This window comes from Acartia tonsa, chromosome 2 (assembly GCF_053477335.1).
Source record: "Acartia tonsa isolate MP-2025a chromosome 2, ASM5347733v1, whole genome shotgun sequence".
Classification (NCBI taxonomy): domain Eukaryota; kingdom Metazoa; phylum Arthropoda; class Copepoda; order Calanoida; family Acartiidae; genus Acartia; species Acartia tonsa.
Window position 1 is genome coordinate 62,080,821 of NC_137261.1, and position 16,800 is coordinate 62,097,620.

Sequence of the window (16,800 nt, forward strand, 5' to 3'; positions counted from 1 at the left end):
TACTGAAAAACAATAAAATCATTCATGTAAAGAATCATTTATAAACATTTAAAGTTCTAATTCAAATAAAATTGGGATAGGATTAATGTGGAGATCCTGTAAAACCAAGTGTAAAGTAAATATATTTAGAATTCAGAAACAACGAAGAAAAACTAAATATTCACATATCATTTGAAATAAACAAAATAGCTTTAGATGTTGAAAAATGAATAAAAAATTGAAACAAATAAAGATAAAATGCAGATTTTTAAGGTGAAAAAAAATTGGATTTTTATTTGAATTGAGCATTAATCCTGTCTCTCTAAATAAACATTTGTATCCAATAACAATTAAATGTTTATATTTCTATTTTATGATGAACAATATCAATAGTATCAATTCTATCTTCACCACAATTCAATTCACAAGAAAGAGAATCGTCTATTTCTTCTTTAATATTTTCTTCAATATTGTCAGCTCTCATCTGGATAGAGAGAGGATCTTCATCAAATATTTCTTCTTCTTTAATTTCTTCCTTGATATAAACTTCTTCACATTTAATGAAACTAATAGATACAGAAGTTGGAACTGTATTATTACAGCTTTTCATCATTTCTAAATGTCCCCGGGATTTATTATGGGTTGATAAATGTGAACTAGAGACATAATGTTTGTCACAAAGTTTACATGAGTATGGTTTCTCACCTGTATGGATCCTTTTGTGTTTAGTCAAGGTACCACCAGATGTAAATGTCTTTTCACATTGATCACATGAGAATGGTTTCTCACCTGTATGAATTATTTTGTGTACAGTCAAATGACTTATTCGAGAAAAGGTCTTTTTACATTGATCACATGAGTATGGCTTCTCTCCAGTATGATATCTTTTATGTTTAATCAAAGCACTATTGTCAGAAAAAAACTTTTCACATTGATCACATGAGTATGGCTTCTCGCCAGAATGAATCCTTTTATGTACAGTCAATGTACTATTATTAGAGAAAGTCTTTTCACATTGATCACATGAGTATGGTTTCTCACCCGTATGAAATCTTTTGTGCTGAGTCAAGTGACTACTACGTGTAAATGACTTTTCACATTGATCACATGAGAAAGGCCTCTCACCTGTATGGTCTCTTTTATGTACAGTCAAAACGCTATTACTAGAAAATGTCTTTTCACATTGATCACATGAGTATGACTTGTCACCCGTATGAACCCTCCTATGAACAACCAAAGAAGATTTCTCTTTAAAATTCTTATTACAAATATCACAGGCATTCATGCTGGTATATCCTCTCTCAATTTCCTAAAACATTATTTTTATTAATAAAAACATAAAAAGTTGTTTTTCCAATCTTTTCAAATAAACAACATTAAGGTTAAAACTGAAACTAGGATAACAACTTCCATAGAAGCAAAGCAAGAAAAAACAGACAAGCAATACAAATTATAAAAGTTGTTGTCAACAAAGCTTAATATTTTTTAATGGACAATTTTACAGATCCTATACTTATTGTAAAAGAAATCGACATGACAATTCTGACATGAAAAGCTACTGTTACAGACGTACAGACAATGTAAAAAAGCATCGCTTTAAAATTGTAGAAAGAAAGTAATAGACAAGGATGACAATATTTATAAAAGAGAAGCTGACAAACATGGAATTACAGCATTTATATTTGTGTACAGAGGCTGATATGGTTTTATAACCCAACTATCCCCCCCCCCCTCTCCCCAGTTTTAGTTTATTATTAAACAATTATGGAGCTGGAAATAAATTGTTATATAAGAAAAACATTGATGATGATATCTATAAAAGCCAAGCTCAAATAAATCAGACAAGCAGAAATATCCAGGGATCTGTAAGGATAAGACAATGGCCAATTAATTGATATATAAATTCCCTATGATGATGCACAAAATTACCCCTTCTGTAGATTAAAATTAGTGTTTTAAACGATTGAACACTTAACTTAATGAATCAAATAATGAAAATTCACTAGTGTCCCCAAAGTTGTTAAGCAAACGATTAAGAAAACGTTATTGTGAAACTTTGGGGGCATATTTCTTATAAAGATTTGAAACAGAACAGTACAGACAGACCAACGCATCATGTGATATAGAGTAGGGGCGAATTATATACAAAACAAGAATGACAACATTCATAAAACCGAAGATTAAAAACAAATGACATTAACACATTAAGAATGTCAGAACTAAATAAGCAGAATATCAAGCATATGTCTAAAGAAGATTTAAAGTAAATTTGCAGCAATTACAGGACAAACTTACATCTTAAGAACTTGATTATAGAGATGCCTCCTTATTCAATTGTACCTTTTTATAAAAGGAATCGGTATTTTTAAAAACAGATGAATAAGATAATTATAAAATTTGTTGTCAGAAAGGTTAAATATGAACATTAAATGGACGTACAGACGTTATGGTAAAGATTATACAGTTGCTACGCTTTCTAAATTGTACCTAACTGTTACAGGAATCATCATACAAAGTTCGAAATTATTAGACATTTCTAACATGTCGAAATTAAGGAAAAGAGCTGACCGTTGCGGACGGACGGGCCGACCGTAAATAAAGAAAAACTTCCTGTTTAAAAATAATATAAATACCTTATAATATAAAGTAGATCTATATAATGGATTTCTCTCTGTTCACTGTGAATTTTAGTTGCTGACTGACGTTGATTCAATTATCAACCTAAATCATAAACAATAGTTCATTATTGTTTTATATAAAACTAGCGGCTTCGCCCCTAGCCTCTAGGGGCTTCGCCCTTTATAGTTTTGGGAAGTCAACCCTCCTTAATAGAAATATTCAAAAAATTATTCTTTGTTTAATTACTCTGTGGTAAAATTAAACCCAGGTTGTGCGCTTTATGCACAAAAATTTTAATTTGTACAAATTAAACCCAGGTTGTTTGCCGTATACACAAAAATTTCAATTCGTAAAAATTAGACCTAGGTTGTTCGCATACACAAAAATTAAAATTAAAAAAAAATATTTTGATTTTTTTTTCGGGGGGGGGGTTCATGGAGGCTTCGCCCCATGTTGCAGTGGGGTTCCCCCACCCCAATTACTGGTTTTGTTTTAAAAAAATTAAAAAAAAAAATTTTTGGAAGTGGGAATTTTTTTATTTTTGGGGGGGTTGGGGTGTTCCACCCCCCAAGAAAATAGCTTAAAACCACCAGAGGACCAGTAGGTATATTCCTAGAAGGGTAGAGCCCAATTTGATCAGCAGTTACTGAGATTTTACAAAAAATGTAAAAAAAAAATTTGGGGGGTTGGGGGTGTCCCACCCCCCAAGAAAATAGCCTAAAACCACCACAGGACCAGTAGGTATATTCCCTGAAGAGTAGAATCCGATCGGTTCAGTGGTTACCGAGATCTTAAGGGACAGACAGACAGACGGACAGACGGACAGACGGACAGACGGTCAGACGGACAGACGGACAGACGGACAGATGGACAGACGGACAGACATCAAGCTACTTTGTATTATAGATAAAGAAATCTCCGCCCATTTACTTAATCATGATGCTCAAGGCAGATTCCTCCTACTTTTTATCAGAAACTGGACAAGCAATTGTTAGAGAGATAAAGATTCTGGCGGCAAATTATTTTTATCATGCATTATTACATGATATAGGATTTTAAAATGTACATTGTACTGTACATATATCATTTTATATATGATGTAATTTAAAAATTGGAAAAAAGCTTTGTACATAAAATATGAGAAGAAATCAAAGTACCTTCCATGAGTTTATTCCAGAATCAAAATTCCTCTGCAGATTTCACTTTGTTTTCTGGAAATGCTAGTTGCTGACTGACATTGATTCAATTATAAACCTAAATCATAAACAATAAATAAAATCTCCGCCCATTTACTTAATCAAGATGCTCAACACAAACTCCTCCCTTTTTCCATCAGAAACTGGACAAGCAAATGTTTTTTTTTTATAAAGAGTGTGGAGTTATTTTAAATAAAATTCTGGCGGCAAATTATTGTTTAGATAAATGAGAAACTTGAATAGGTTCAAGAAAAGATTTGGATTAATAAAAAAGAGATGAAAAATTGTCATCTAAATTGAATGAAGTTTGTTAAGGAGTAAAACTCCGTCCACCCTACCCCCTACCCCAAAAAGCACACTATGATATTTGGAATTAGATTTATCCTCCCTACCCAAACCCCTTTATAACCCCATAATAAATGTATTATTGCTTAACTTCTCACTATGGTTAAAAGCCCTTGTTTTTTGCAAATAAGGTACAACTTACCCAAGAGGTAAAACTTTTTGATGCGTCATTTAACCAAATAATGATAAAATACCCACCATCCTCCCCCCACAAAAAAAAAGGCTTGGAGCTCCTTGATATTGACAAGCATATCACTTGTTATTATCGGCGAATATTTACAGCCCTTTCCTTATAAATATAAATATACTCAAAGATCTTGCAAACAGCTCCAATAATAAGAAAAATTTAGCATTGGCCGCAAACAAGAAAATAACACAGTTAAGGGAGTTGATTCTCTACCTAAGAGATATGACCCTCTTTATGACTCTCTTTATTTACTCTCGGGGTAAAACCTTTTGTAATATAAAAGTGAATAACCTGTGTGTTTGTAAACACACCTAGTAGAAAACTTCTTTCTTATTGATATCTATACTCTGTGCATTTTTATATTTGTTCAAATTAATCTGAAAATAATACATCTACATTAGAAAATTATTTTTTTAAACTACAAGATAAATAAACAAAGTAATGATCTGTCTTTATACAAAAAAAACAATAAAATCATTCACATAAAAAAAACATTTAACAGTAATGTAATTGAAATAAAATGAAGACAGGATTAATGTGGAGATCCTGTAAAACCAAGTGTAAAATAAGTATATTTAGAATTTAGACACACCATAAAAAAATTTAATATTCGCATATTAATTGAAATAAACACAATAGCTACCTATTTATAAATGAATTAAAAATTGCAACAAATAAAAATAAAACACAGATTTTTAATGTGAAAAAAAAGATTTAGATTTTTATTTCAATTGAGCATTAATCCTGTCCAGGGGTGTATATTCTACATGGGATCCCCTGCTCAGGGGGGGGGGGGGAAATAAAAAATAAGTGGTTGGAGGGAAAAAAATGTAAAAATTAAGAAAACTGAAAACATTTTTTCCATTTCCCCCCCCTCCTTGGTGAAAAAACCCAAAAAAATGTGTGGTAGGAGGGATAAAATAAATAAAATATAGAGTTCTTTAAATATTTTTCCATTTTCCCCCCTTCTTGGTGAGAAAAAACTAGGGGGGAAAAAAAATAAAAAATTTTGTAGCAGGGGAAAAAAAATAAATCTTGTGCAGAATATACACCCCTGATCCTGTCTCTCTAAATAAACATTTGTATCCTATGACAATTAAAGGTTTATATTTCTATTTTATGATGAACAATAACAATAGTATCAATTCTATCTTCATCATAATTCTCTTCACAAGAAAGAGGATCTTCTATTTCTTGTTTAATGTTTTCTTCAATATTGTCAGCTCTCGTCTGGATAGAGAGAGGATCTTCATCAAATATTTCTTCTTCTTTAATTTCTTCTTTAACATAAACTTCTTCACATTTAATGAAACTAATAGATACAGAAGTTGGAACTGTATTATTACAGCTTTTCATCATTTCTAAATGTCCAGGGGATTTTTTATGTTTAGATAAATCTGAACTAGAGATATAATGTTTGTCACAAAGTTTACATGAGTATGGTTTATCACCTGTATGAATTCTTTTGTGTAAAGTCAAGTGACTACCAGTTGCAAAGGTCTTTTCACATTGATCACATGAGTATGGTTTATCACAGGTATGAACTCTTTTATGTCTAGTCAATTCACCACTTTGTTTGAATGTCTTTTCACATTGATCACATGAGTATGGCTTCTCTCCCGTATGAATTCTTTCATGTACAGTCAAACTACTACATTTAGTGAAAGACTTTCCACAATGATCACATGAGTATGGTTTATCACCAGTATGGATCCTTTTGTGATTAGTCAAAGTACTACCAGTTACAAATGTTTTTCCACATTGATCACATGAGTATGGTTTCTCGCCAGTATGAACTCTTTTATGGACAGTCAATTCACTTTTTTGAGAAAATGTCTTTTCACATTGATCACATGAGTATGGTTTATCACCAGTATGGATCCTTTTGTGATTAGTCAAAGTACTACCAGTTACAAATGTTTTTCCACATTGATCACATGAGTATAATTTCTCGCCGGTATGAACTCTTTTATGTTTAGTCAAGTTACTACTAGTTGTAAATGTCTTTTCACATTGATTACATGAGAAAGGCTTCTCACCTGTATGAACTCGTTTATGTTTAGTCAAATTACTATTATCAGAGAAAGTCTTTCCACATTGATCACATGAGTAAGGTTTCTCTCCTGTATGAACCCTCCTATGAACAACCAAGAGAGATTTTTTTGTAAAATTCTTGTTACAAATATCACAGGTATTCATGCTGGTATACCTTGTCTCAATCTCCTGAAATATTATTTTTATTAAGAAAAACATAAAATAGTTTTTTTTTCCACAACACAACATTCAGATTAAAACTGAAACTTCCATATAAACAAGGAATAAAAATTGTAAAAGCCATATCCAAGTTGTTTTCAATAAAGCTTAATAATGTGAAAGAACAAACAACCTTTCTAGCAACAATTTTAGAGATCATTTACTTATTGTTAAAGGATTTGTCAGAACAATTCTGACATGCAAAAATTCACGATAAGAGCTGGTGTTATGTACGTATATACAGACGAATGTAATAAAGCTTCGCTTATAAAATTGTAGAAAGAAAGTAATAAACAAGGATAACAATATTGATAAAAGTTAAGCTGACAAACATGGAGTGACAGCATTTATATTTTTATACAGAGGTTGATATGGTTTTATAACCCAACCATCCCCCCACCCCAGTTTTAGTTTATTATTTAAAGAATATTTAGAACTCCTACTACTTTAACTGTTCTAAATTAATGATAAATGGGGGGAGTTAGAATTTAATATTTGGGACAGGGGAGTAAAATGAGGGATTTAAAGTTTTATCCCCAACCTAGGACTTCTATGATTTAAGGCGGTAAATATAAATAAATACATACACAAAGAACTGGAAATAAATTGTTATCATAAAAGAAAAACGCAAATGACAATATCCATGAAATCCAAGCTCAAATAAACCAGACTAGCAGAAAAATTCAGGAATCTAAAGGGATAACACAATGGCCAATAAATTGTCGATGTACATTCCCTATGATGATGCACAAAATTACCCCTTCTGCAAATTAAAATTAGTGGTTGAAACGATTGAACACTCAACTTAATGTATCAACGAATCAAAATTCACTAGTGTCCCCAAAGTTGTTAAGCAAACTAATAAGAAAACATTATTATAAAACTTTCGGGACTGTAAGAAAAATCTGCAACCTATCTTTGATAAAAGCTGAGGAGAGGCAATTTTCTTATAAAAATTTGAATCAAAGCAGTACAGACAGACCAACAAATCAAGTGATATTTAGAGGAGGTGTGATATTCGAAAATTGACAGCAATTTTTTTTAAAAAACAAGAATGCCAACATTCATAATTCGAAGCTCTGGAACAGTAGGACAAACGACCTGAATAACTATAAATTTTTATGTCTAAGGAAAATTATAAGTAAATTTGTTTCAAAGGTGCATAATTACAAGATAAGAAATTGATTATACAGATGAGTCCTAACATGTCCAACTTAATGAAAAGAGCTGACTGTTACGGACGGACGGGTCGACCATAAATATAAAAAAATTCGCGTTTAAAAATAATATAAATACCTTATAATATAAAGTAGATCTGTATAATGGATTTCTCTCTGTTCACTATGAATGGTTAGTTGCTGACTGACAATGATTCAATTATAAACCTAAATCATAAACAATGGTTAAGTCTTGTTTATCAAGAAAAGCTAAACTAAATCTCCGCCCATTTACTTAAATATTATGATCAAGGCAGACTCCTCCAAATTATTTTTTATCATACATTATGAGTTACATGATATAGGTTTTTTAAAATGTACATTGTACTGTACATATATCATTTTGCCATTATATAATATCAATGTAATTTAGCGGCTCAAACAGAATAAATGCGAACTTAAAATGGACAGACGGTCAAAATTGGAGAAAGGCTTTGTACATGAAATATGATAAGAAATTAAAGTACCTTTCATGAGTTTATTCCACAATCAAAATTCCTCTGCAGATTTCTCTTCTGTGTATATTTGTTGCTGACTGACATTGATTCAATTATCAACCTAAAATAAAAACAATAGTTAACTCTTGTTCAATATTAAAATCTCACAAAATCTCCTCCCAGTTACTTAATCAAGATGCTCAAATCGGACTCCTTCCCTTTTTAATCAGAAACTTGACAAGCAAATGTTTTTTTATAAAGGGTATGGAGTTATTTTAAAGAAAATTCGGGCGGCAAATTGAATGGATATTATAGGTAAGTTTGTTAAGAATTGAAACTCCCGCCCCCCCCTCTCAAGAAAGCACTACATAATGTTTCGAATTATATTAGATTATACCAATCTCATCCCCCCCCCTTTGAAATCCCTCAAAAAAATTTGCTGGCACTTCTCACCATGGTTAGAAGCCTTTTTAAAATGCTGGTTATAACCCGTCACTAATAAATTAGGGGGTAATCAACCCCCCTCCCCAGTTTACCCCAGGGATAAAACTTTTTATGTGCCATTTACCCCAACCAATTTTGAATTACCACCCCCCCCTAAAAAAGCTAGGATGTCCTTGACAAGCAATTAAATCTTCAAGGATTTACAGACCCTTACGTGGCAAAATATTATTATAGACAAAGATCTCGTAAACAGCAACAATAATTGGGGAAGTTAAACAAAAAATCGCTTTTAAACTATTAGGAAGGTAAAAGGATAAGAGATATTACCCTCAATATTAGGATACAACCTCTAGTAATAAAATAAGGATGATAACATCGATAAAAGCAAAGCTCTAAATTCAAAAGATAGGACAAACGAGTAATATCTTTTGCTGAGTGTCAGAACATAATTATGTAAGTATTTATAAATAAAATTGAACATAAATTAGTTGCAATATTGCTTAAATACAGGATACAGTATAGGACATATTTAATTGTTTGGATTTTGTTATAAAGATGCCTAGCTTACAATAATGTAATTGCTACAATAACGATTATATAGTTACTATGTTTCCTAAATCTTACCTAACTGTTATAGATTTCATAATGCAAAGTTAAAAAGAACAATACTAACATGTCTAAATTAAAGAGTTTACCATTACGGACATAAGTATAGACGGAAGGACGGAGGTACAGACTGACTGACTCTAATTATAGACATATTTAGTAATAAAGTGAATAACCTGTGTTTTTGTAAACAAAATTACTTGAAAACTCCTTTCTTATTGACATCTATACTCTGTGCATTTTTTGTTTGTTATAAATTAATCTGAAAATAATATATTTACATTAGATAATCATTTTATTTACACTACAAGATAAATAAACAAATCAATGATGCGTTTTCATACCAAAAAACATAAAAATAAGGTTTCATTAATTTTACATTATTTATTGTCGTCAAAATTAAAACAAAATATTTGTCATTATCAATAAATTAATTCTAAGTTAAAATACAAATAGCTTATTATATACACTTATAGGATGTCTTTCTGGATGTATGTATGCATGGTCAATACTATCTCATAAACGGCTGGATAAACAGTTCCCTAATTTCGGAAGTTTAGTAACTGTGAAGAAATTTTTAAGCCAATATGATAAAGTAAAGATGTTATATAATATATATCTTTTTAAATTGGATAATAAATTAAGTATATTTTTGATTTTTTTTTATATCAGAAAGTAAAAAAATATTTATAATACTCTGATTAAATTATTTACAACACTATCATTTTTTTACATTTCAATAGAGAGAGGATCAATATTGTCAGCTCTCATCTGGATAGAGAGAGGATCCTCTTCAAATATTTCTTCTTCTTTAATTTCTTCCTTGATATAAACTTCTTCACATTTAATTAAACTAATAGATACAGAAGGTGGAACTGTATTATTACAGCTTTTCATCATTTCTAAATGTCCAGGGGATTTATTATGTCTTGCAAACTCTGAACTAGAGATATAATGTTTGTCACAAAGTTTACATGAGTAAGGCTTCTCACCTGTATGAACTCTTTTATGGACAGTCAAACTTTCATTACGAGAAAATGTCTTTTCACATAGATCACATGAGTATGGCTTCTCACCTGTATGGATTCTTTTGTGTTCAGTCAATGTACTACTAGTTGTAAATGTCTTTTCACATTGATCACACGAGTATGGCTTTTCGCCAGTATGGATCCTTTTGTGTTTAGTCAAATCACTATTATGAGAAAATGACTTTCCACATTGATCACATGAGAATGGCTTCTCACCTGTATGAACCTTTTTATGTTTATTCAAATGGTCAAGGCGAGGAAATGTCTTTTCACATTGATCACATGAGTATGGTCTCTCACCAGTATGAACCCTCCTATGAACAACAAAGTGAAATTTCTGTTTAAAATTCTTGTTGCAAATATCACAGGTATTCATGTTGGTGTATCCTCTCTCCTGAAATTATATTTTATGGATTATTATTACAAAACAAAATATTTCCAGATTAATTTTTTTACAAAAGGTAAATCTAAAACTTCCATAGAATCCTTACAAACAAAAAAATCAGCAGTCTATCTTAAATATCAACATATACCTCGCTACCTTTCTTTTAAACAGACTGATTAATTTCTAGGAGCATATATGTAGTCCACATAGAATAAAAACAAAAGTTTATTTGTAAAACATTATGTTTCATGCATTAAGCAATCTTTAGTTACACTTAACTTTTGATGTCTTTTCACATTGATCATACATGTATATTTCTGATTTAGAGGAGTGTAGAAGGAGGTTTTTTTGGGGAATGGAAGTATTGCAAAATAAAGGGTGGTGAATACCCTATACAGTGAAGATATGTCAAAGGACGATTTTTCAAAATTCTTAGTATTATGATTATATAAAGGAAAAAGACCCCTCTTGAAGTCTGTATTAAAACCCTTAAGGCTCACATCCCCCTCGGTTCTGGCTTAATAAAGGTCTTAAGATTCGTAAAAGGGGTGTCAAAACTCTGTGCACGCTACTGGTTTATACATAGTTTAAACAATGTTTAATTTCATATAGATCAGATAACACACCTAACCCGGCCTAACTCCTTCTGTAGAAACTTAAAGCAAAAAAAAACTATAAATACCTTATAATTGAAAGTAGATCTGTATATTGGATTTCTCTCTGCTCACTGTGAATGTTAGTTGCTAGCGGATAATGATTAAATTATCAACCTAAATCATAAACAATAGTTAGCTCTTGTTTAATAGAAATAATGCAAAACCAAATCTCCGCCCATTTACTTAATTCTGTTGTTCAACAAGGCTCCTCCTACTTATAATTAGAAGCTAAGTTAGAAAATGCTTCAGTGAAGGGGGATTATAATAAATAAATTCTGGCGGCAATTATTATCATATTTTAGATTTATACATTTGTTAGATAAGTTCTACCAAATAATGTAAATAATTCTGTAAAACTAAGATGGTAATATAAGTTATTATTAAAAGGTTGTAAAATACAAATGTACCTGACATCAAACTAAAATGATGGTAAATAGTTATACAGTAATATTTAGGGAAACTTGCATACTTAAAATCAAAGACTTTAGAAATGTTACTTAGTTATATTATCCATACAAGGGTTAAATTGTTCACAACTGTGAAATATTTGTTTTCTTATTTAAAACTCCCCAAGCCATAGAAGAAAGAGATATTAATGATTAACTTCTATCGGGAGTATTGAGCAAATTAATTACTAATTTAGAGGTGTTGCAGAAGGGAGCTGTAGGGGGGTGATATGGCAAATTTGAGGGTAGTGGATACCCAGTACACCCTCTCAAACATCCCAGAGGGGTGTCAAGGTAGTTTTGAAATAGTTAATAGATCATATCTGGGGTAATGACGTAAAGCACAAAAAATATAAATACCTTATTATATAAAGTAGATCTGTATAATGGATTCTTTCACTGTGAAACTTAGTTGCTGACTGACATTGATTCTATTATCAACATAAAACATAAACAATAGTTTATTCTTGTTTTATATAAAATAAAGCTTCACCAAATCTCCGCCCATTTACTTAATCAAGATGCTCAACGCGGACTCCTCACACTAATACCTAATCAGAAACTGGACAAGCAAATTTATTTTTTGTTAAAAGGTGGGGGTGTTATTTTTTAGATAAAGATTCTTGCGGTAAATTATTGTTTAGATAAATAAGAAACTTGAATAGGTTCAAGAAAAGATTTGGATTAATAAAAGTGACATGAAAAATTGTCATCTAAATTGAATGGATATTATAAGTAAGTTTGTTAAGAAGTAAAACTCCCCCCCCCCCTCAAAAAAACACTATATAATGTTTGGAATTATATTAGATAATACCACCCCCCCCCCTCCCCCCTTCTTTGAAATCCCTCAAAAACATTTGCTGGCACTTAAAAGCCCTTGGCTTTAGCAAATAAGTAGGTTCAATATACCTTGTGTTTGTAAACAAAATTAGTTTATTGATATCTATACTTTGTGCATTTTTATTTGTTATAAATTAATCTGAAAATAATATACATATTTACATTTGACAATTATTCTATTTACACTACAAGATGAAAAAACAGATTAATAATTTGTCTTTATACTAAAATACAATAAAAATAATAGTTAATTTTACATTATTAGTTCTACATTATGGAAACATGATGTCAAAATAAAAACAAAATATTTGTCATTATCAATAAATGAATTCTAATACAAATCTTATATTGTTAACCAATACAATGTCTTTCTTTATGTACGTATGCATGTTTAATACTATTTCATAAACGGCTGGACAAACAGTTCACTAATTAAGGAAGTTTGGTATTAAACTGAAAAAGAGTCTTTGATCACTGGGCGATGTATTTAGTAATATCATAAAGTAGAGATGTTACGGATATTAATTAAAATTGGAGGATAAATTATGTTTAATGTTTGGATTTTTACATCAGAAAGTAAAATAATATTTATAATTCTCTGATAAAACTATTTACAACACTCTCATTCATTTACATTTAAACAGAGAGAGGATCAATATTGTCAGCTCTCATCTGGATAGAGAGAGGATCCTCTTCAAATATTTCTTCTTCTTTAATTTCTTCCTTGATATAAACTTCTTCACATTTAATTAAACTAATAGATACAGTAGGTGGAACTGTATTATTATAGCTTTGCATCACTTCTAAATGTCCAGGGGATTTTTTATGTCTTGCCAACTCTGAAATAGACCCATAATGTTTGTCACAAAGTTTACATGAGTAAGGCTTCTCACCTGTATGAACTCTTTTATGGACAGTCAAACTTTCATTACGAGAAAATGTCTTTTCACATAGATCACATGAGTATGGCTTCTCACCTGTATGGATTCTTTTGTGTTCAGTCAATGTACTACTAGTTGTAAATGTCTTTTCACATTGATCACACGAGTATGGCTTTTCGCCAGTATGGATCCTTTTGTGTTTAGTCAAATCACTATTATGAGAAAATGACTTTCCACATTGATCACATGAGAATGTTTTAATATTTTCTTCAATATTGTCAACTCTCATCTGGATAGAGAGAGGATCCTCTTCAAATATTTCTTCTTCTTTAATTTCTTCCTTGATATTAACTTCTTCACATTTAATTAAACTAATAGATACAGAAGGTGGAACTGTATTATTACATCTTTTCATCATTTATAAATGTCCAGGGGATCTATTATGTCTTGATAACTCTGAACTAAAGGTATAATGTTTGTCACAAAGTTCACATGAGTATGGCTTCTCACCAGTATGGATCTTTTCATGACGGGTCAATTTATCTTTCTGTGCAAATGCCTTTCCACATTGATCACATGAGAATTGTTTCTCTCCTGTATGAATTCTTTTGTGTTTAATCAAACCACTAATTTGAGAAAATGTCTTTTCACATTGATCACATGAGAATAGTTTCTCTCCTGTATGAATTCTTTTGTGGGCAGTCAAATTACTGTTATGAGAAAATGATTTTTCACATTGATAACATGAGTATGGCTTCTCACCAGTATGAAGTCTTTTATGGACAATTAATGAACTTTTATCAGAGAAAGTCTTTTCACATTGATCACAAGAGTATGGCTTCTCACCCGAATGGGCCCTTTTGTGCTGAGTCAAATGGCTAGTTTGAGAAAATGTCTTTCCACATTGATCACATGAGTATGGCTTATCACCAGTATGGATCCTTTTGTGTTTAGTCAAAGCACTATTTTCAGGAAAAGCCTTTTCACATTGATCACATGAGAATGGTTTCTCTCCCGTATGAACCCTCATATGAACAACCAATTTGGATTTCTGTGTAAAATTTTTGTTACAAATATCACAGGTATTCATGCTGGTATATCCTCTCTCAATCTCCTGAAATTATTTTTTTTATGAATTAAAATACAAAATATTGTTAAAATGATATTTTCAAAGAAACACAAAATGTATAAAACTATTGAAAATATAAAGAACTTTAAGGATTTTACGGCGAAAGTGAATTTTAAAAAAAGAAAAGAAATAACTTGTTTATAAAGTCACTATTTTCATGTTCATCAATAAAGAAAAGGGGGGAAATGTGGTCACTCGTAACACAACATACAAGCAATTTTATTTTAGAGATAATTTGGTAAACTCTTTTTGGTTGAGTCACTAATACCCCAAGTTTTAGTATCTTTAAAAAAATGTCAGGGTTGCCTGTAAGGGGGGAAATTTTTGAAGAAAAAAAAAAGAATGTATAAATGCTAGTGTTAGATGTATTTATGGCAGTTGCTTTAAGCATGACTGTAAATTTTAACATTTTGACAAAAAAACATCTAGCTGTATTTTGCTGGTTATAAAAACGATATCATATAAGATTTGTGAAAGGTGGTGGCTCAAACAGGAAAATGTAACGTGGTATATACAGCATGACCCTCAAAAAAGTATTTTTAAGCTAAAGTTTTGAAAAAGTGACTGAGGAAAAAGTAACTTTTAACATGAAACGACTTTTTTAGCAAAATTAAGGTAGAAATCCTTTTATTTTTGTTACTAGCAGAAACTTTATACAAAAATGAAATAAAAAATTTAGTTTTTGAGTAAAAAGCATTTTTTTACACATATTTTTTGAGTCTTTTTAGTTTAATGATATTTTGAAAAACTTACTTATTAGGCAAATTTTTTTAAGATTAAAAAACCAAATAAATCTTTATGAATATAGCAGGAAAATTGTTTTTGTTTCACAATCCTAACTTTAATAACAAAAAAGTTATGAAGAAAATAAAATTAAAACATAATGATTTTTTTGTCTAAAAAGCTTAATTAACCCCCTATTAAATTATTGAGGTGTCACAAAAGTAGGCGGAGCAACTGTCATAATTAATCCTTTTCTCAAATAAGGGTTAATAAATAACCTAAAATTTGCAAATTATCAATTCATTCAGTAGTATTTTTTGCCATTAAAAATTTATATTTTTTGGTGGAATAAAAAAGAAATAATTAGTTAACTTGTTTTTCTTTGTGTCTCATTATTCAGTTGCCAGAAAAACATAATATAACCATCCAAAAAATAAGAGAAACAAAAAAAAATTCTTTTTCTCAGTCACTTTTTCAAAACTTTAGCTCTAAAAATCTCCGGTGTTAATGGAGGTAAAAAAAATATTTTTATATCTACTTATGTGGAATACTATGGAGAACAAGGACATATGCATTTTTTTAAAATTCATTGAGAAATAAGGGCTGCAGATGCTTAAAAATACTTTTTTGAGGGTCATGCTGTACGTACAAACCAACGGACAACAATATTGTAGATTTGCTTTGCAATTAAAACTTGATAAAAGAAATTAAGGTACCTTTTATGAGTTTATCCCACAATCAAAATTCCTCTGCAGATTTATCTCTGTTCACTGTGAATGTTAGTTGCTGACTGTCATTGATTTTATTATCAACCTAAAGCATAAACAATAGTCTATTCTTTTTTTTTATACAAAATAAAGCTAAACCAAATATCCGCCCATTTACCTAATAATGATGCTCAACGCGGACTCCTCCTACAGTCTACTAATACATAATCAGAAATTTATTCTGGCGGGAAATTATTTTTTATCTTCATGAAAAAAAAACATAGAATAAAAAAAGACCAAATCTATCGAACCTACATACTTAAGTTAGGTTAGGTAATGTTTAGTAGCCCCACAGGGTTAGGGCCCCCAGATTTATGGATGCTGTCATTAGGTCTTTTGTAGGATTATGTCTATTGTAATTTAGTTTTTTTTTGGAAGAATTAGGTCTTATGCAACAACTTTGCAACAAATATAAGGGGGGGATGGTGCTAGGTGCCGGGAGCTCGTAAACCGTGAGTAAAATGTACTGAATCTTGAGCTTAAAACTTTGTAAATAATCTAATTGAAAAAAAATCTAAGTTATTGGAATTAGAATTATTTTAGATTCTTATCCCCATTCACCCCAACTAGACCCTAAAAAAAATTTACTAGCGCTTCGTGGTTAAAAAATCTTGGTTTTTACAAATTTCACAATTTCACACCTAAACTGCGGGTTATAAATC

General features: G+C 30.7%; 2 protein-coding genes and 1 long non-coding RNA gene across 3 annotated transcripts; all 3 read right to left on the reverse strand.

The window, feature by feature from the left end:
* Window positions 1-104: 104 nt before the first annotated feature.
* LOC145312285 (uncharacterized) lies at window positions 105-4,705 on the reverse strand. The gene is made up of 4 exons (XM_080151525.1): window positions 4,618-4,705; window positions 3,756-3,852; window positions 2,613-2,700; window positions 105-1,288 (listed from the first exon to the last, which is right to left on the reverse strand). Exon 4 carries the CDS (start codon window positions 1,262-1,264, stop codon window positions 338-340), a length of 927 nt encoding a protein of 308 aa, XP_080007651.1. The 5' UTR covers window positions 1,265-1,288; window positions 2,613-2,700; window positions 3,756-3,852; window positions 4,618-4,705; the 3' UTR covers window positions 105-337.
* A 165-nt stretch (window positions 4,706-4,870) lies between these two features.
* Window positions 4,871-9,547, reverse strand: LOC145312284 (uncharacterized). The gene is made up of 4 exons (XM_080151524.1): window positions 9,460-9,547; window positions 8,264-8,354; window positions 7,876-7,964; window positions 4,871-6,549 (listed from the first exon to the last, which is right to left on the reverse strand). Exon 4 carries the CDS (start codon window positions 6,523-6,525, stop codon window positions 5,431-5,433), a length of 1,095 nt encoding a protein of 364 aa, XP_080007650.1. The 5' UTR covers window positions 6,526-6,549; window positions 7,876-7,964; window positions 8,264-8,354; window positions 9,460-9,547; the 3' UTR covers window positions 4,871-5,430.
* A 1,830-nt stretch (window positions 9,548-11,377) lies between these two features.
* Window positions 11,378-12,779, reverse strand: LOC145312292 (uncharacterized). The gene is made up of 3 exons (XR_013876989.1): window positions 12,708-12,779; window positions 12,159-12,229; window positions 11,378-11,466 (listed from the first exon to the last, which is right to left on the reverse strand). It is a non-coding gene; the product is annotated as an uncharacterized LOC145312292 (long non-coding RNA).
* Between the last annotated feature and the right edge of the window lie 4,021 nt (window positions 12,780-16,800).

Bases quoted from the DNA above. Each gene is read 5' to 3' on its own strand.
- LOC145312285 (XM_080151525.1), bottom strand. From the start codon at position 1,264: ATGAATGCCTGTGATATTTGTAATAAGAATTTTAAAGAGAAATCTTCT.
- LOC145312284 (XM_080151524.1), bottom strand. From the start codon at position 6,525: ATGAATACCTGTGATATTTGTAACAAGAATTTTACAAAAAAATCTCTC.